At 42.7% G+C, this 21,163-nt stretch overlaps 1 protein-coding gene across 4 annotated transcripts in view; it reads left to right on the top strand.

Moving 5' to 3' along the window:
* The window catches only part of Sema5a (semaphorin 5A), a 487,535-nt gene that overhangs the window by 454,660 nt on the left and 11,712 nt on the right, over positions 1–21,163 (top strand). For all 4 annotated transcript variants that reach the window (XM_029565663.1, XM_008837641.3, XM_029565665.1 and 1 more), the window contains 5 exons: positions 4,722–4,947; positions 8,851–9,069; positions 14,680–14,850; positions 16,682–16,837; positions 18,124–18,171. In XM_029565663.1, coding sequence (XP_029421523.1) covers positions 4,722–4,947; positions 8,851–9,069; positions 14,680–14,850; positions 16,682–16,837; positions 18,124–18,171 — 820 coding nt within the window. The remainder of the gene's footprint in view (positions 1–4,721; positions 4,948–8,850; positions 9,070–14,679; positions 14,851–16,681; positions 16,838–18,123; positions 18,172–21,163) is intronic.

Consider the following 21,163-nt stretch of genomic DNA (forward strand, 5'->3'; position numbering starts at 1 on the left):
TAGGCTCCTTCCATTTGTTTTCCATCATGCAGCAATCACAGTCTTTCAGGGCGGGGGTCCAGTATCTAAGAACTTGCTTCTTGTTACTTTTAGCTACTTCCCTGAAAGAGTTAATACTGCTACTGTTGCTCTGTCTTGGTGGGAAACAGGTCACTATGTGGCCATGTTAATCTGAATCTGTTGCCTTCCTTTGCCTGCTAGGAAACTAGGTGCCACTGGACTAATTCCCAGGACTTCCTTTTGATCTTTGCTCTGTTCATCACAGGCTCCTCTGGTCTCAGATCTCATTGCCTGCATATATGCTCCAGAGTTGTGGCCCTTTGAAAGCACAATTGAATTGCTTTGTTATTTCTTTTATGGAGAATACTTTTCAGTCTCAGCATGCCAAGCTTGGTACTGAATGAGCACTTGACAGATGCATGTGGAAACTGTCCGTATTCCATATGAACATAAACTTGGTTTATACCTTCAGCTATTGATGAATTTAAGGATAATTTTCCCACTCTGTGCTGAGCATATGGCATGAAAATACTCTTGGAGCATCTCCACTCCTTTACTTTATTTTAATCTATTAAATGTTTTAGATTTTTCAAAAGAAAAATAAGCAGTGAAACAGGAGGCTCCACTTAACCATCTAAATTTGCTCCATAAATATAAGCTAATTTCACTTGAATACGCTTATCTCTGAAATATGATCAATATGATTTATCCATTCAACAAGCAAATGTATAATTGTGCTTAGGACTCATAATATAAATCAAATATGAAAAATGTCTGGGGTTTTTTTTTCAAACTTGCAGTGCATTAGTGTAAACAGAATTATGAAGAGATGATTAGGCATCAATGACATGCTAGCCTCTATTCTGTAACAAAGTCTGAAGCGATGGTTTCCTGAAGGAGAAGGGAGACACTTAAGATGGGGAGGCTGCATTTAGAGGACTTAGCAGACAAGTGATGGAAAACCAGCCAGTCTCATGGGTTTCTGGTTTAAATTTTTAAGTGAGTGGTTTTATCCTTGCTGACTGAGATAGAGGATCCATGGGGAACATATTAGGAGGACTCGCTTGAAATTGCTTTAGTAACCACTCTTATCTAATAATTTCCACCAGAATATTAAGAATCCTGTGTGGCAAAAAATAGTAATTAGCTTCTTAAATTTGTTTTTAACAATCATTATTATTATTTAGTGGATTGCTATTCACATTTCACTCAAATTTGGATAGTCACTGCAGCAGTAAACCAGTAAATTGTAACATGCAGATTCATTTAAGCCATCTAAGTGATCAAAGCTGAATGGAATCACTGTATCATTTGGGGCATTGAGATGAAACAGCCTGACTGGCCTTAACTTTTCCTAGCCTTTCATAATTAGACACCTCTGGAAGATGCAGAACAGTCCAGCCTCGGTCCAGGAAAGTCCTGAGTTGCATGCTACAAGTTGTGCAGAGCTAAAAATGTGAGACAGATAGATGCCTTTATGGAGGCTTGGAGCTGATGAACCCAAATTGCTTTTCCTCTGTGGCGAGTTAGGCCCACTGCTACAGAAGTGTGCCACTCTGTCCTGCTGGCAGATGTGAGCCCAGACCCTGGAGCCAATGTTCAATGCCAGTAGCACCCAAGATTTCAAAAGTTGAACCCAGTCTCCATGGAAAAGATGAAAGTGATGAGGAAGTTAGGGGTGGCTGGGAGCTGCTTATTAAGATGGGACCATTTGTGGGCGACATAGGTAACACCTAAGAACTGAACATTTCACATGTAAATCCAGCAACAGTAATTTTTAGTTAATTTGAGAAGAAACTCAGGGACGTTTTCCCAGCTTTGCTGGTGTGGGGCATGGAGACAATAGTGTTGCATGACACCTTCAGTCTTGGCATGATAGTGCCCCCCACTGTGGGCACACGTGTTAAGATAAAGCCTTATTGTCTCCAGTCCTATAGCCTCTCTGCCATGTGAAGCAGAGGAAACTTGCACACACTGCATCCAGCCCCTTGCCTTAGCAGGGTTACTACGTGCATTGGGATTGCTTTTTCTTTTTTTCTTTTTCTTTTTTCATTTAAGAGGCAGCATCCAAAAGATGCCGCCCACAGAGACAAATGAAGCCACTTGTCTTTCTAGCTTTGTTGGCATGGGGTGGTGTGCACTGGTAGAAAGGAGAGGGAGGTTAAATCAGAAAAGTGGCTACGGCTGGTTGACATGTTTGTGCTAAATTCCTGTTATGTTATAAACATAAAACCTCCTGAGTATTACTCATTGTCGAGAAGTAAAGAGATGGATTCTGAGAGACCTACTCAGCATAGACAGAAGAATGATGAAGTAGTGACGGCATTGGGCTTCTAGGTTAAGCTGGTGGCGAGTGTTCGGGGACAGCTGCCTCTCCTCCTGCTGGAAACTCACTAGGTCTGTATTAGAGAGACTGATTTTTTTTTCCAAGGAATAAGCCCAGAAATGCATGAAAGAAAAGAAAAGAAAAGAAAAGCAGGTTGTACTGGTTTGAACAAAATGGTAAATAAATCTAAGACTAACAGAGAGGCACCCACACTGAACAGAGCTAGCAACCAGCAGCCCAGACTTTGAACAGAGAGAAGTCTGCTTGCTCTTTGGCTGTTGGCTGGCATCTGGAGATGTGGGTTTCAGGAAGGTTCCCAGCTTTTCTAGCTGATAAGAGTATCTGGATCACTATGCCCAAACTATTTATGAAAACAGCATAGAAGGGGACGAATGAGGACCTTGCCTGTGAAGAAGGACAAAAAGATGAAGAAATCAAAAATATGAGATAAAAGGTAAGAAATTCAAAGTTGAAGTTAGTTCAAATGCAAACAGCAGAAAGCCCAGAAGGGGGTGGGAGATGGAGGATATGAAGAAGACATAACCAAACCATGAAGAAATTGTTTGATAAAACAAGCAAATAAACATCAATTCATAGGTTTAAAAGACTTGTCAAAATGACACCCACTTGGATAACTAATCAGCTAACTGCATTTGGGGTGACAAACCATATTCGTCACCTACAGCACTGGGACCCTGCGCACAGGAAGTATTCCATTCCAAAGGAAATTCATTCTCAACCTAAAAGTCCTACCAACATCTCAGCACAATTTGTGGGTAGCACAGATGTTCTACGAGGATAAGGAAGTACCAGGTATTTGTCTTGAAGGCATCCTTGCTTAAGCATGACACTACAGGATGTATTCAGCAAAACAAAAATCAACTAAGAAAAATGATAACTTGAAAAACAAGAAATAAATCCTGAACAAAGAAAGAAGGGAAGGGACGCCTCGCAGGAGGCGCAGAGTACAGTGCCTGTCTGCCAAGCACAGAGCACAGCAAAGCCAGTTTTGAGGAGGGTCACTTGTTCTCAGAGGGATTTCTTCAGTCACATGCAGTTGATGATGTCCCTGTTGTATCTGAGTACCAAATGGATGGTGGATTTATAACAAATTCATAGAAACTAAACAACTTACCCCCCGCCCCAGGAAAGAGAGAGAGACAGAATCGTTAGCTTGAACTGTAAAGGAAATAGATAAGAAACATAATCACAGCATTTCATATCACTCTGATACGAATAGTGATCGAGCAGTGGTAAGTGCATGATTGGGTTTTGAAATAACCAAACTTATCTTAAGGTGATGGGAGATAAGAAGGGCTGCAATAATGTGGTTGACATAGGGAAGGAGATGGAAGTAAAGAGGTAAATCTGCTTTTTCTATATGAACCGTTATTTGACAATGACTAGTACTGGGAAATTCAAGTTATTAGTTCTGTGATTAGAATCAAAATATTGAGCTGCAAGAGACAAAAAATAAAGCAATTCTCTGACTTTAGCAAAGCTTTGTGAGTGGTTAAGCTCTTGCCTTATGCATGTTTAGCACTGATTTAAAAATGTATGGTATGGTCATAAGTAGGCATGATATGTTGTTGGTTTTCTCTCTAGTGAAACATTCTTTATTGCCAAGTGGAGGAATCATATTATAGAACTGCCTCAAAGGTCAACCATCTGTCCCCAATTCTATAGCACTGGTACTTATAATCACTGCCAAATACATCAATAAGTACTCCCAGCACATTTTTTATCATCCTTGTCTTAAATTCCACCCCCATCCAGACATATGGTGTGTCTCACTTGACAGATTTTGAAATCTACTCTTCTACTCAGCTCCCAAAGACCCTCAAACCTGTGGCTATAAGGGAAGTGTCTGGGGATGATGGGGTGGAGGTTAAAATGAGAAACACCTTCAATTAACAGGGGGAAAGATGGGAAACTTCCTGTAGACTGGAAGACACCATGCCCTTCGTTACCATGTGAATACTGTGCTACTCTATGCTAAGCTTCCATTAATCTCAAACTAAATAGTACGGGGTCTGAAAAACACATCCTGATCCTATCATTTAAATAAAATAGTTAAACTCACCACCAAGATAATCAGCACCTTATTAAGTAAAAGGAAGATGTCGTTTTAGAAGTTGCTTTTTTCCACATGTAATTTTGTTATTTTCTAGTCTCATCTGCACAGGAGACAGCTTTTCTTTTTTTTGAGATGATTTATGATTTGTGTGCTCTGTTAACTGACAATTTAACATAAATGAGTTTTTAATTTTGTACAGCAGCTTTGAGTACCTCGGGCTCTAAAGTTTTGAGTGCCCTTGGCTTTCCCTAAAAGAAGGAGCCTCCTCAGCTGGCTAGATGCTATAGGATAAAACATGCTCTGCATCCTCTCTCCCAGGAGTACCAGCCTTGCAACACCAATGCATGCCCAGAGCTGAAGAAAACCACACCGTGGACCCCCTGGACACCCGTCAACATCTCGGACAATGGTGGCCACTATGAGCAGCGGTTCCGATACACCTGCAAGGCCCGCCTGCCAGATCCAAACTTGCTGGAAGTGGGAAGGCAGAGGATCGAAATGCGATACTGTTCCAGTGACGGGACCAGTGGCTGCTCCACAGATGGTGAGGGGTTCTGTGAGAACAAACCACTCCATGGAAGGCCTTTGACCTTATTGCTAAGGCATAAAGGAAGGGGGGAGGTGTTCTTTGTGATTATTTATGGCTAACCTATCTTTATCACAGAGATCCCTATACAACGCAACTGACATTACAGCAAATTTAAGGGAAAGACCCTTGGTAGAAGAACTCAATTACATACAGTCCCCTTATCTACTGGGGACACTACAAAACAATCCCAGAGAATTCCTGGAGGCCTGGATTATACAAAGCCCTATAGATACTTACTGTATTTCTTACACATACAAACTTTAAAGATTTATGTAAAAATGGGGCACAGTGAGCAAGTAACAACCATAAGTAATAAAATAGAGTGAGCATTAGAAAAATATAACAAAATTATGTATATGTGACCTCTTCCTTCAAAGATAAAGGTCGCAGTTTAGGAACTGGCCACAGTTAGCTGAAGTGGAGAGTAGTGAATGTGTGATAAGGAGTCACTTCTATACCAGAGTGGTTTTATAAATTCAATCCCTGTTCAATCACTACTGTGTTATAATAGCTCAAGAATAGACATGAGATTTATTTAGGATGAGAGTACGGCGAGGAAGGGTCAGTAATAAACTGTAGATCGTCTATCATGAAAATACAAGCGGCAAGTAATATTTTCTGTCTTAAACCCTAAAGTGGACAAAGGCAGTGGAATATATTTCTTGGTTTATGCCTACCCAATGATCTTTCCCTTAAAAGCATAGTGGGTAACGATAAGGTAACGGTCTTTGTAATCACTTTGCCCTGACAAATCCCTTGAATGTCATGTCAGCATTGTTCATGGAGAAAGATGGACCTGCCCCTGCCGGGTCCTGGCAGCACCCAGGCGCAGCACTCTGGCAGGTACTTGCCCTTCCTGAACTCAAGTCTCCGCTGCAGAAATGAGCTGATCTTTGCCCCCAGTCCTTTCTTCTTTGCTTTATTCTTCCTATTTTATACTTCTAATTGCATAAAAGCTCTTCCGGTTCTGGAAAGTACACGGACATTCATAGAAGGGTCCTCAGAGGTCGGCTTGACGAGAGCACTAACAGTTGTCTCTTGCGACAGCATTCACAAGCATTTCTCAGCACTTCCATGTTTGTGGTTCTATTTGATACTCCCAACAAGGGTGTGCCACAGAGCAGCCTGGCACCGCAGAGAAGACGTCTTCAGACATGGGGGGGGTCACTCAGCAACGGTGGCTGCTTATTGGACTGATATGAATAGGTTACATGTATGGAAGCATTGCAAGTTTCTTATCATAGGCAACCTCTGAGGGATGGGCCCCTCTGCTCTCAAGCCACAGGTCTCTGTGTTTTCTCTGGGACCTGGGTGCCAGCCTTGGGCCTGACAGTTCTTGCTGAGCGCCATTTGCTATTGGAGTGCTCCCCACCATCCTAGTGTTTTTGTAGATATTGACCTACCTCAGAAAACTGATGTCTATAGCAATCATACAACTCAGTTTCTTTTTTTTAATATTTTATTTATTTTTATTTTATGTGTATGCATGTATTGCCTGCATGTAGGTAAGTGCACCCGTGTTGTGCAATGCCCGCGGAGGACAGAAGAGGCTGCCAGATCCCCTGGGACTGGAGTCATGAACAGTTGTTACCTGCCATGTGGGTGCTGGGATTCGAACTCAGGTCTTCTAAAAGAACAGTCAGTGTTCTTAACTGTTGATCCATCTCTCAAGCCTCAACTCACTGTTTCTTATAAAGGAAAAAGGGTCTTATGAAAATAAATGTACAACTGAAAACTAATATTATCACCTCAAAGATGAGCAACAAAATGGCAATCACTCTTCCTCTTTTCCTAAAACATGGTTGTCACTTAAAGAAAAGGACTTACTTGGAAATGCCAAGAAAAAGCTAACAGTAGACCCAATAGTAAAAGGTATATTCCATAACAGATGAGCTTATAATTTCAAAGTCATTCAATAAAATATGACAATTCAGTGGTTAAGAGCACTGGCTGCTCTAGCAAGTGACCCAGGTTCAATTCCTAGTACCCACATGGTAACTAACAACCATCCCTAACTCCAATTCTAGGGGAATCCAATGCCCTCCTTTGACCTCCATTGACATTGCACAATGCGGTGCACTAACATACATACATACATACACTCATAAATAGATAGATGATAGATAGTTAGATAGATGATAGATAGATAGATAGATAGATAGATAGATAGATAGATAGATGATAGATAGATGATAGATAGATGACAGACAGACGGATAGATAGATGATAGATAGATAGATGATAGATATAATAAATAAAATATTAATATGACATTTCAAAGATGAATTTCAGATGTTATTTCAGAATTTTTTCTAGTATACTACATGATGTTAGGATAATTACATCCCATCCGATTTTTCAAATACAGCTATGCCCTATGCATTCTTTGGAAGAAGTGGAATACACATACCCTAAAATATCATTCATGGTTCATCTTAATGTTTAACTGATCTCTGGTCATTTTACTTGCTGAATGTGGCAACCTTATCATCAAGTCACTTACACCCTATTCTATATAGGCCATGAACACTTTTTTATTATAGCATCAAAGTGAAAATTAGAAAATTAATTATAGTATAACTCTATAATTGACCTTGCTTTTCTTCCCAAACACGTATTTTTTTACTCTTTCCATTCTCAGATACATACAAAACAAAAGCTAATATGTGTCTTAAATATTAATAGTATAAATTTAGGAATAAATTAAATACAAGTTTATAAAAAGACATCCCATATTTATACCATGAGCATAGCTTACAAAGAACTTTTTCTTCCTATGCTTTGATGTATATGAGTTCTAAAGACAATCCTCATCACGTATTATTAACTTAAAAACAGAAAATTGGACTTGTTTGCTTCTGACCACACAAAATGAAGCTTAACTGTGCATAGTTTTTTTGTTTGTTTTTTTATTTTTTGTTTTTTATGATCACAAAATACTGGTTCCTCTCAGACAGCCACTTTAATGCACATCACAGTTTCTAAGTAAACAATAGATTTGCTCAGCCGCAGCCATGGCTGTTGGCGTGTTTCTTTCCTTGTGAGAACAACTGACCAGGACTTCACCGAACGGCTTGAGAGGTATTTGTGAAAACTTGTGTCACATTACCTATATCTGAGAAAATTACTGAGTAGGTTTAATATTGCAAATGGGGATGCATATTCATCAAACACAAATTTTGACCGAGTCATAATAAATTAAATGCTCGGATCAGGCCTGACACACAAGGTGTTTTCAGAAGCTAGTTGTATCCTCTTATGATGCCTGCTCCCTCCCAGCATCCTGGCTATGCTGTTCTGCTATTGTTCCATTGGCTCCCAGACAGCAGGATCAGAAGGGGATTTTCTCAAGCAAATCAGTGTCTCCATAGCCTGTGGTTAAGGTGGGATGAACCCTGAGCCTTTCACAGCACGAATTCACACAGGAGAGGCTGATGGTAAAGGAACAGGTCAAGGGTATGTCTGGATTACCTTTCCCTTTAATGCCCTCCCTGCAACGCCACTCCATGGTGTGTGAGGGCAGTTTCAGGTAAAACTTCCAAAGGAAACTTTTTAAATGGTGTGTTTTCTTTAGAAGCGTTTACAAAAAGAATTACCAATATGAACCAGCTAACTGTGTAAAGTCACTGGCAAGTTCAAATGGAGTGCCCACATGTGCCCTAGTTAGATAGCGATTTCAGGAACGTAGCTTTAGTTTTAGGAGGCTGTCCCTCGTCCGCAGTGGGTTTTGTCTTTTGAAGTGTGAAAACGGTTTAGTTGATGACTTCAGTAATTCTAGACATATTCAGGACAGAGTTGGCCCAGGCCGTGGCCACTCTGAGAATTCCCACAGAATCACACTTTGGGTTTCTTTGGCAGGGCTTTCTGGGGACTTTCTGCGTGCTGGGAGATACTCTGCCCACACAGTCAACGGGGCGTGGTCAGCCTGGACTTCCTGGTCCCAGTGCAGTAGAGACTGCAGCAGGGGCATTCGGAACCGGAAGCGTGTGTGCAACAACCCAGAGCCCAAGTTCGGGGGCATGCCTTGCCTTGGCCCCTCCCTGGAATACCAGGAATGCAACATTCTGCCTTGCCCAGGTAAGCGGATCATGGTGTGGAAAAGATCTAGAAAGCCAAGTGCCTATAGCCCTTAAGGTCCTGAGACCCACTGGAGAGCTCTCTGTGTCTGAGATGTGTGTTCCCAGAAGCAGGTGGGGTGATGGCCAGGGCACCTGGTGGATTAGCCTGTGAACCCAGAAAGGATAAAAGAAAGGAAAATGTTTACAGAAGAGTCCTCACTCAGCCCACTTAGCCCAGCCTTGCCAGCTGACTGGATGCCATTCCCGCCCGTTTAAAACCTTCCTTCAGGTGCTGGAAAGATGCCTCAGTGGTTAAAAGCATTGATGTATCTTCCAGAAGACCTGGGTTGCGTTCCCAGCCGCCTGCATGGCAGCTAACAGTCATCAGTACCTCCACTTCCAAGGGATCCAGCGCCCTCTTCTGGCCTCAGCAAGCACTGTACAACATAGGCAAAACTCTTGTCTAGGAGGGACTCTCCCTCCATATTGCCTGGTACAAAGGCAAATATAATCTGCAATGAATCATATTCAGGATTTTCTTCAGATTTTAAAAAAGTCCAATGAGCCGGACGTGGTGGCGCATGCCTTTAATCCCAGCACTCAGGAGGCAGAGGCAGGTGGATCAATGTGAGTTCAAGGTCAGCCTGGTCTACATAGTGTGTTCCAGGACAGCTGGGGCTACAGGGAGACCCTGTCTCAAAAAGACAAATAAAATAGTCCCATGACTAGTAATAATCAGATACATACAGATTAAAGACGCATGCGCCAAAATCTCAGTGTTAGCAAAAACAATGAGTCTTTTTGTAAGAATAGTATATTTTAGAATGAAATGAAGATCGTTTTTGAATGTTAAAAACTTATACAATTTTATGTCTTACAGAGCTTATACTGAGTTCAATACTGTGTAACTGTATTGATTAAACAGCGAACCTAGAAATTTTATAGCCACTTTTGAAGGAGCTGTGTCTTTGCTCTGGAAACTGTTGTTGGGCATGTTAAAGCTGTAATGATATGCTTCTTCTAAAAAAAAATAAAAAATAAATTTTAAAAAATGTAGGAAACAGCATATCTTGAAAAAAAAAAATAGTTCCATAAAGTTCCATGAACCACTGCACGGAACATGTGCTCTAGGCCCTATCACTAATGGAGATGGCAGCCCTTTGACATGGCCTGCAGAGATATGTAGTATTCCCCCAAAGTAAACATTAGCCGCCAGCAGGACCCAGATAGACCAGCTGTTCCAGAGCTGACCTCCACCATGTTCAGTCACAAGTGCTACAGCAGGCACCAAAGGCCAGCACCCAGTCCCATCTCATCCTCTGCACAGAGGGGCCCACTTCATGAATGTCCTCTAAAAGGACAGCGCTGTGTGTGGACTTCCTCCCAAGGCCAGACATTCCCTGCTACCGAATCTCCAAACAAACCCAGGAACATTTGAATGAGCTCATTGGAGCTGACGCTTCCCTTTGCCTCAGTGTTCTGCCCCGTTCCCACCCCCCACCTTTGTTCCGAATGGGGTGCTGTCACCTATGCTGCTTTTGGCTGACCTTGCATAGTCTCAGGCACAAAGCTATGTAGCCATTATAGATCTTGATTTGTGTGTTCCACCTTTGACTTTTGTCTGAGTGCAAGCTCCAGGAGGTTAGGGATATCTATGGAAGTCGCACAAACCACAGTAGCCGCAGCTTCCAGCATAGGCCTGGCACACATACAAATACCTGTGGACAATTGTCAGATGGTCTGGGAAGAAAGTGATGGTTAATTGATCTTCCTTGCAGCTGACACATTGTTTGTATAGTCCATCTCACAGCAAAGTCTTTGATTACCCACTGTGTGTGACTCATACGATACACAGCAGTGTAGTGATGTGGTCCAGGTCAGAAAGGAATTTCAAGTTCACTGAGCAGGTATCCTATAAATAATGTCAGCTTGTTCTGGTCACAGACTCCTGGGTTGGTAACGTGATGCGGTTGGCTACATCAGCTGAGGACCTACTGAGCTCAAATCATGACAGTTATACCCCTCAGTGCCTGTGAGCTGAGTAGTGAGAAGCCAGGGGAGGTTAGCTAATGGATGAAAAGTCATATGTGGGGAAGGATCTTTCCAAACTATGGCTTTTAAGGGCATAAATATCTTAGCAGCTTTTCTAGCAGGTACACACAATTTCTGAGTTCTTTGAGAAAGAAAAGAAAAAAAAAAAACCAAACAACCTGAGTGTTTGTAAGAGTTTAGCAAGCATTTGTTGGTGAGTGGACAATTGGATGGATGAATGGATGCGTGGGTGATTCAGTTGATGGATGGATGGTTGGTAATGGTTGGTAAACATGTAGATAAAACTGAAATCACAGTCCCCAGCTTTGTAGAAGAGGATTTTCATGATGTCCTTGTGCCTACAGCTGTGCGGTTCTCTCATGTCTGTCTGCTTGAATTTCTCCAGCTTCAGGAGATTCTGCCTCAGAGCACACAACTTTCCCAGTGAAACAAGTGCTGAGAATCCAGGAAAGGTCAAAGAGCTGTTCTTTCCCACAGCCCATGTGGAAAAATTCCTCCCCTGGGTGCTGGGAGGCAGCCCGTAGGCGATGTCACTAGAACTGAGTCGATGCTGTGAACTGGAGCCAGGGAGGATCTCATGGGCATGCCAAGCTCCCTCTGCACCCCTCTTGTCCCCAGACTCCAGACTCAATTCCTCATGTCCATTAGTAGACCGGGTGGATTATTCTAGATGTTTGTTCCTGCCCTGGTCCCTGGAGGTAAAGGCTGCTCATCCATCTCAGGGACACTCCATTAGCATCATCTATGGGTAGTTTTGATTCTAGTTGACCTGTTATTGAGCGAGGGCTCTGTAAATATGACCTCAGTATCTTGAAATAACTCAGTCCCCATTTTTTTCTTTAAAAACCAAGATTCCATAGAGTTTTATGGAGTTGATCAGAGTGGCCCATGTCTCTTTGCAGAGGGGACTGGACAGATTTAGGGCTGAATGTGTAAATGTCAGCTTTCTCTCCCACCTCCTAGTAAATTCCTAAAAATATGATAACTCAGCTATGAGCTGATGGGAAGCCCTAGAGCTGTGGAGGTTTGCGCTGTAAGGACAAAAGGAAGCCAGTTGTAGGGCTATGTTCATCTAATTTAGAACATAGTCTTCTTCTTCAATTGATGTTTTTAACTATTAGGTTCCTAGTAAATAATTGCAAAGGACACTGCTATTTTATTTTGAAAATGAACGTTCTTGGGGCTGGAGAGATGGCTCAGTGGATAAGAGCACTTAAAAGCGTGAGGACCTGTGTTCAAATTCCAGCACCCACATGAGTTCACAGGCATGGCTGTGTATGCCCGTGTCCTTGTTTGTTTCTCCACTGCTGTGACAAAATACTCTGACCACTACCAACTTGGGGAGGAAAGGGTTTATTCAGCTTATATCTCCCAGGTCACAGTTCATCAGGGAGCCCAAGGTAGGAACTCAGGGCAGGAACCTGGAGGCAGGAGCTGGAGCACAGGCTATGGAGGAACACTGCTTACTGACTTGCTTCCCTGGTCCTTGCTCAGCCTGCTTTCTTATGCAACACAGGCCTACCTGCCCAGGGGTGGCACCACCCACAGTGGGCTGGGCCCTCCCACAGCACTCAACAATCAAAAAGATGCCCCACAGACATGGCCACAGGCCAGTCCTATGGAGGAAATTCCCAATTTGAGGCTCCCTCAACCCAGGTGAGTCAAGTTGACACTAAAGCTATCCGGCACAGCCCATCACCCCAAGATTGTGGAGTGGAGACAGGAAAGCCTCAAAAGCTTCCTGTCCAACCAGCCTAGCCAAATGGTGAGCTTCTGGTTCAGTGACAGACCCTGTCTCAAGATAATAAAGTAGAAAGTGATAAAGGAAGACATTCAACATCCTTTTGGCCTCTCCATGTACATATACTGGCACAGGTGCTTCCAACTCACATGCATGTACTGCGTGCTCACGCACGCACACACACACAGCAAGATAGATAGACACTCTCATTTAAATTTGATATGAATATAATTTTAAACAAACTATAGGCATTTAAAATATCCTCTAAACTATGTGTATAATAATAAACTATAAGTTTTTAAAGTTAAGCCCTAGGTGAGCTCAGGGGTAGAATGCTTATCACAAATGTTCAAGGCCCTGGCTTCCAGTCCCAAAATACAAAGTAAATAAATAATAAGTAAAGTCAAGCCCATCTTAAAATGATTATTTCTTCACTTTCTGAACCTCCTCCTACATAATTTATCTCCACATGGAGAGGCAGGTTACTGGTCTCCTTCATGCCTTTTTCTCCTGGCGTGTTTCATGCAGCACTAAAGACTCAGGCCTCCAGACCTTGACTGACAGAGACAACAGATGGTTCTGTGTCTCTATGTGTATTCAAATCAGATGAAAGTAACTTCAGAGTTGTATTCAGACCCCCACCAAACCTAGCACAATAAACATAAGCTCCTCTGATCAGATTTAACTCAGCTGGTTCCATTTTGTCTTTATTCTGCAAACAATGAGGTCCAGGGAAACAGAACACTGAGAATCTGACCGAAGGGCACTCTGATTCTAACTGTCGACTCTGGCAGCTGCGTGTTCTCCAGAGAGCGACACACACACACACACACACCTGTGGTGTCCCCAGGACACTTTCATTTTTATGGATGGCATCTCTGTGTCTTTCACCTTCATAGGGGCAGGTAGTGAATATGGGAAACTTCTGCTCAAAGATCCTAGAGGAGCAGAGAACCCCTGCTCTCTCTCAGTGCAAACCTGTGCGGTCCAGGCCTCAGCACACTGAGGAATCAGCACCCAGGTGCCCTCATGAGCTGACAGGTAGTAAATGCTCCACTTTATCCCTTTGACCACCCACAGTGGTGACCGGCATGCAGGTTAATTATGTAGTTTGCATTCTCTCCTTCATCACTGGTCACTGTACTCTGTGTCTTACCACAGCAGTTCAGGATTTAGCTAGAATTGCAAGAACTCAAATTTTTAGTCATCTTTGCATGTCATTTAATCAAAAATAGTTCCCTGCAATTAATTGTTTTGTCTCCTTCAAAGAAGCACAGGTGTGAGCTTCAGGGAGTCGTCTGATCTTTCCATAAACCAGTCTTACTCGGGCGAAATTAAATGGTGATTCAAGCGACGAGCAGATTCCAGTGTGGTTCTGTGGCACAAGAACTGGAAGAAGTTGTGTGAATTGTAGGAATGTCTGTTGCCTGGATTCTTCACCCTTAGCCTAAGTCTCTTCAGGCCAGCTAGAGAGTAAAAACAGCAAAGGTGAATGCTAGCTTGGTGCTGCACAGTGATTACTGTGGCGTGTGATTCATGATTCCTCTCAGAGACCAGAAGCTTTAAATCACGTTTTGTGCTTCCGTGTCACACTCTTCTGCTTAGAAATTATATGCTTAGAAATATTCTGTGAGAGAACAAACAAAAGGATGTAGAAAAGGTTGGGAGAGTTCTTCAAAGCTGAACCTAGTACTAAGAGGTTAGCCTCAGGTGCCCGGACCCCAGGAGCGGCTTGCAGCTCTGTGTACCTCTGTCTTCTGTAACACACATCCTGTCTGTGGCTACATCACATTGGTCTGGTTGGGATTTCAGAAGTATCTTTATGTCTTTTCCCAGTGGATGGCGTGTGGTCTTGCTGGTCATCCTGGTCAAAGTGTTCAGCAACCTGTGGTGGTGGGCATTACATGAGAACTCGTTCATGCACGAATCCAGCCCCAGCCTATGGAGGGGACATCTGCCTGGGACTACACACAGAGGAGGCACTCTGCAACACACAGACCTGCCCAGGTATGCCGTGCCTTGAATACCACATGATTTTAGCTCAAATCCACTTCCTTCCTTGATGGTAAATGATGGAGTTGATTGTAAGTCACAGTGAGTACTCAAACTGGGGTATATGATGGCAAGTCAACCTCGCACCATTGCCCTTGATAGGACTTCATAACACATTGCTCTACAACAAAATAGTTTTTGCATTGTGTATACATGCTATTAGAACACCCAGACTTCCTACTTAGGAAATATACCCTTGTAATTAACACTTACAACTCTCAGGTTGCTGTGATGAGGGAGAAAAGGTTGGACCAAAGAAGAGGGAAGGAAGTTAAGAACTGAGAGCTCCCACCCCTGTGTGGACGTCTCAGCGAGAGAGAGAGACCTGTGGCTCTGTGTTTAGCAGTCTGCTCAGGCCCAGATGTGTCTGCCGATGATCCCCGTGTTGTATGCTTGAAACAAGTGCTGGAATATTTCAGGGGAACACTGGCCTTTCTGGGAGGACACTTCACTCAGGGACAAAGGTAGTGCAATTAGAGAAAATACAACACATGAAATCAGTAAGCAAAGGATCAAAGCCAAGCACTCAACAGAGTGGTCATAAAACATTCCTAACATGAATGACTGATCACAGCACCTGGGATTTGCTGTTGGAAATCAGGGTGGGGAGCAGGAAGTAAAATGCCAATCACAGGAAGTGAGCAGTCTCAGCGCCTAGAATGAAGGAGCTCTGAGCCCCATGGTTGATGTAGAGTGTACTGGAGAATCCTTCACCCAAGAGGTATTCTGACATGCAGGCCACTTGAAATGAAAGTGAGATGCTTTTTCACATGTTTAAGTTAAAAAAGTTCACATTTTTAACTTAGACATTGAAACACACACACATTATTAACTTGCATCCACAGATCTTTCTAGAAGATTCTAGCTACATTTAAATGGGCCTTAAAAGAAATGATCCTTCTAAAAATTGGTATTTTATACATTACAAAGGGAAAAATATTCCCTTTACATGTATCAAGGAACAAGTTGAATTTCCAGATTTTCCCTCAAAATGCATAGAAAAAAATATCCTTTTTTTATATTGGTGACTAGTCCATAAATAACATGAAGAATTCATTCCTTAGCCGTTTTTGAGTGGTATTCCTATTTTGAAACATCGATACACCTGAATGAATTGAAAGGTCTTCTAACAAGTCTTCTCCCTTAGGACAGCATCTTTCCATTGCGCCCCTTTAGCCTTGACCCAGGACCTGGGAATTGACTTTCTTCCTGTCTCTCGCCTGGAATAAAACAAACTCTACCTCAAGGCTGGCCTGGCTTTGTATATTGACTTTGCAGAGTAGATTTTATTGCAGGAGAGAAAGTGCTTTAAAGTTCCATCTGGAAACCAGGGAGTTCTCAGCATTCTGCTTTCACTGAGCTTAGAGCCCTGCAGGAAATGTTCAGGAATTTTTCAAGAAATAATTTGGGGGTTGCTTTTTGCAGAAGGGCCTTGCTCTGCCGGAAATGCTGTCTTATTGATGGTTTCTTACTCCCAGTGCTGTTGGTGTGTCTCAAGAATTAGCTTATTGAGCATCTAAATAGAATTACTCATAGAATTCAAATGATGTGGGATTTAGAACATTTGTTTGAAATCCATTATATCTGATGAAAATATGCTAGTTTTTATTCATCTTCATGTGAACTTACTGGACTGGCAGGAAGCTGTGACTGGAACTTGTTTATGCTCAGAGCTGCTAAAAACCACAATATGAAAACCTAAAATCCTGAGTAACCTGACAGTGCGTCCATGCTGACTGACATTATCAGGTAACCCTGTCCCTCTCCCCTTTTCTGCTCTCTGCAGAGAACTGGTCAGAGTGGTCAGACTGGTCTGTGTGTGACCCGTCTGGTGTCCAGATCCGTTCACGCCGGTGCATCCTTCTATTCCCGGTGGGCAGCCAGTGCTCTGGAAACACCACGGAGAGCCAGCCCTGTGTATTTGACTCTAACTTTCTTCCCGGTAAGCACCGAGATGTTTGTTAGTGTGAACAGTCTTTCTAACATCCATCCAAAGAAGAAGCAATTGATAACATCACAATTTTATCTGCTGTGCTTAGAGAAACAGATTTGATCATATCAACTGTTGTGGTTTCAGGATGATTAAAATAAAAATCTACAGGTATCTGCAGATTTAGACTTGAAGTCAGTATAGTGTCTTAATTTATTGATTCTAATATAGTCTGAAGATTTTGCTGCAAACATTGAAAACATCATTTGCATGTTTTATTATTGGGTTAAATACTTTGCTTTGGCAATGCTGTGTACATTTGGACAGAGAAAAGGGCCATTGTCCTTATGCAACCCTGAAAATTCTTAGGAAAACGGTGTCATTAGTGTCACCTTGGAGAAGAGGTTGGTTGGTCTTCTTGCCACAGACTTTTTAATGGGAAATCAGCATTCAGTTAGAGGGGGCAAATTACTTGTTGCATTGACCCTGTTGCTGGGGACTTCTGCATGTGTATAAACCACTTCAAACAGCCCATCTATCTTTGGGACATGATATGGACTAAACAGCCCACCATCTATCTTTGAGACATGATATGGACTAAAGCCAAGGCCAAACTATTGAGAAGACATAGAAGGATTAAGTTCTATGAGCCATATTTTCTTCATTAACTTCTGTTTATGGAAAAACAGCAATACTTGACATACTTATTAGCATTAGCCTTAGAAGTCATCTCAACCATGTATGGTGTATTATGAGAACAGTGTTAGTTTTCTGTTCAACCATTCTCAGTTTTTGTTCTCTAATAAAAGTCAGTGAATGGGGACCTGGTGTTTCCAGATTCCTGGGGCGCTAACACCCTCAGCAAACCTGCTGTCATCCACACCCTGCTAACGGATCTCTCCATGTGACAGGAGAAGGGGAGTAACGGGGCTGTGAACAGTGGTTTCCTATGAGCTCTGACAATTCAGTCCTCTTCCCACATGGATGTGACAACACGGGAAAAATACAGGGCCATGTAATGGGGCCCACCCAGCTGACTGGACATATCATGGCTAAATCAGCACTTCCTGTGGTTTCAAACCTCAGGAGCCCATACCCTGCTACTAGAGTTGATGCAGCCAAATCCATCTTGAGTTTATTAAAACAAAGAAAAATTATCATTTTTTTAATAATTAGTCAAGCTTTTGAAACAGATGCACATGGAATTCAAAATCATTAGACGTCTGTAAATGAAGCATTAATGTGAATTTCTCTCCCACTTCCTTTGTGCATTTGTGATTAGACTTTTGTTTTTCCAGAAGTGTCTGTGGCAAGATCCAGCAGTGTAGAAGAGAAGAGGTGTGGAGGTGAGTTCTCCTGTAGTGGATCTCCTCTTGGGCCCTTTTCTTTTCCCTGAGAGCTCTGCTGGTGTCCCCTGGGCTGCAGTCCCCTTACACCATTGTCTAAATGCATGTGGTCAGATTGAGGTGTGGTTCTTAAAGTGGGGTCTCGGCCAGAGCCAGCATCCCCTGGAAACTTGATGGACATGCAGGTTCTCAGGCCCCAGAAACAGAGCCTCTCTGAGTGGGACCCAGCAGTCTGGTTTAGTCAGTTCTGCAGGTGAATCTGATGGATGCTGTGTTTTATGAGTCACCCATCCTTACATGTGCTGTAAATAGATTTTGCATGAACAAAATGAAATTCAAACAATTTGTTTATATTTATGTGTAATTCTGTGACAGCTCACCCCACATCTCCAGCCCACTGGAGTGACCACAGAGTAATGGAGCATGTGATTACACCTGTATCACCAGGGAAAATTTTGAAACTTTTTGCAATTCTGAGTGCAAAAAGAACCCCACATCATTTGACTGAGCTTTATGCTAAACTTTGACTTCCAATTTGTGTCTTCCATACTCACATAAAACACTAGTCACTTTATGAATGTGCCTGAATGGACAGACTGTCTTTCCAGTGACCAAGGCAAAGCCCTTCTTGTCCACCATTGGTAATGTGAGCCAATACCCATAGTAAGACTTTCACCTTTACACATGTGGCTGATAACGTACAGATACCCATTCCTACCACAGTTCATTCTACCAAGGTAACCCAGAGAGCACATCCCAGTGGGCATTAGTCTCTTCTTAGGGTCTCATGGAATCTGGAGTCTCGGGCATATATTAGGAATGTGCTTCTCAACTTTAACTAGTTTGGTTAAAGCTCATTATCAATTCCACCCCATCTTTGTAGTCAGCTATGTTGGACCATCCACCCTTCATCCAGAATTCTCCATGAGCACCTACTCTGTATTAGTTTTGTCAGGGTTGTTGAGCTTATGTTGAAGATCTGAACTGCTCCAGTCCCTCCAGAGCAAATATTTCCATCATAAGAGGTCATAACACCTAGCATAAGCTTGGGGTTCAGTAAGTTCACCGACAACCAGTTACTAGTGGGGACTCCAGTTAAGAGATGAATATGCACCAGTTCACTAGAAATAATCACAGCAGTGAGTATCTATCTTTCCAAATTAGTCCTGATTATACCAGACACTCTATCAAGTGCTTCAGACAGAAGTGTCCTATCTGGGTCTCACAAATAACATCCACATAGATGCCACTATCCACAATTCTTTATGTGAAAGATCTGGAGACAGAGTAGAGATTTAGAACTCAACATTTTCAGATCCCAGAATGGAGACTCAGGACTCATGCTGGGATTGTTCAGCATCCACGGGCTCTGGCACTCTTCCTAACCAACCCCTACTGATCGGTGGTCATGAGATGTGGACCAAAAGACTCAGTCAGCCCAAGTCACATTTTGCTGCTAGATGAGGGAAAATTATCAGTTCTTGTGGGCTTACGCTGGAAATTGTCTTAAAAGGAAGGTAAGCATAGGTTTTAATCTGTACCACATAGGTGAGGACTGCAGAGGTCAGTGAGGTGAGGTCATTCGCCCAGGTCCAGACAAATCTTAAGTAAGGGATTCAGTGCTAGGATCCTGGCAGTGAGACACAGTGGGAGTTTTAAATCCAAAACATGGGAAAAGGGTCCTGGAAGTTGCTAGGACTTTTGTGTCCAGGAACCTCTACAGCCCTGCCTAGCTCTTACTCCTGATCAGAACCAGGATCCAGACAGTGTGCTTGCCTCTGTGGACTCCAGATTAAGTGTGCAGTAGTGTAGATGTAGTATTCTGTCTCCAGAGAGGCAAGGACAAATTGGAGGTCACACAGATGGCACCTCGGTAGAGTTGCTGGCCATCCAGGCTTGCCGTCAGCATCTTGCAACCTTCTTTGCCCCAGCAGGACTTGTCAGGTATGTGAAAGACCTTCAAGGACCTTAAGCAGAATCCAGCATAAAACCTTCAGTTGTTGGCTAAATCATAGAAACTGTAACTGCTCTGCACTGTTCAGAGGGTGATGGTTTCAGACCACTGAGCTACTGCCCTTGACATTTTAACATAAGGTAAGACTAATACTGAGATATAGCTAATGGGCTTAAAGCAAGCAATTAGGTAGCAAAACTTTCTTGGATGGTTTAGGAAGACATTCTAGATATTTTGTTTCAGTTGCAGAATCAAGTAAATGTTACACAGAAAGCAATCCAACTGAACCAACTGGGTAGTTGGTCTGTACTGCAGCTTTGTTGTGCAAAAACTAAGAACAATGTTGGACTGGTAACGTGGCTCAGAGCAAGCATCTAAGCTGGATGACACGAGTTTCATCCCTGGATCCCACTTAGTGGAAGGAGAGAACTGACTCCAACAAGCTGTCCTCCGACCTCCACATACATGCTATGGTACATGTGCAGACACACACACACACACACACGTGCACACACACAATTGAATAAATAATAAATGTAAAAAGGGAAAAATGTATATTCTTAGGAAAGAACTCCAGTATGCCGAGATTTAGTAGACACTCTTTTCCCTCTGCAGAAAATGTGCTCCTATCGAGATTTTTCAGCTTAGCTATTTTTAGTTGCATGAGACAGAAAGACTGTATAATTGTCATAAAGATGTCAGCTGGTCCCAGCTTCCCCAGGCACCTGCAGGAATGATTCATCTGACTAATGACACAGTATCTGCATGTGGAGACCATTGCACATCTTCCATATGCAGCCATGAAATATGAGTTGTCGGTGCAGCAGAAAGTATTTTTATCAGTCAGTGGCACTGGCCCAGGGGAGTTCTAACAGCTAAAATAGAAATGAGAGCTTGTATGAGATCAGCCTTTGCTTCTCTCCACTATAGCCTCCATCTACAGCAAGAACAAAACAAGAAAACTGTAGTGATTGTTGTGGACAGGGCACAGGATGCTTTATCCAACAGTCACAGGCTGGGAGCCCTCCACCTCCATGG

Source organism: Nannospalax galili, unplaced genomic scaffold, assembly GCF_000622305.1.
Source record: "Nannospalax galili isolate Female #2095 unplaced genomic scaffold, S.galili_v1.0 scaffold698, whole genome shotgun sequence".
Classification (NCBI taxonomy): domain Eukaryota; kingdom Metazoa; phylum Chordata; class Mammalia; order Rodentia; family Spalacidae; genus Nannospalax; species Nannospalax galili.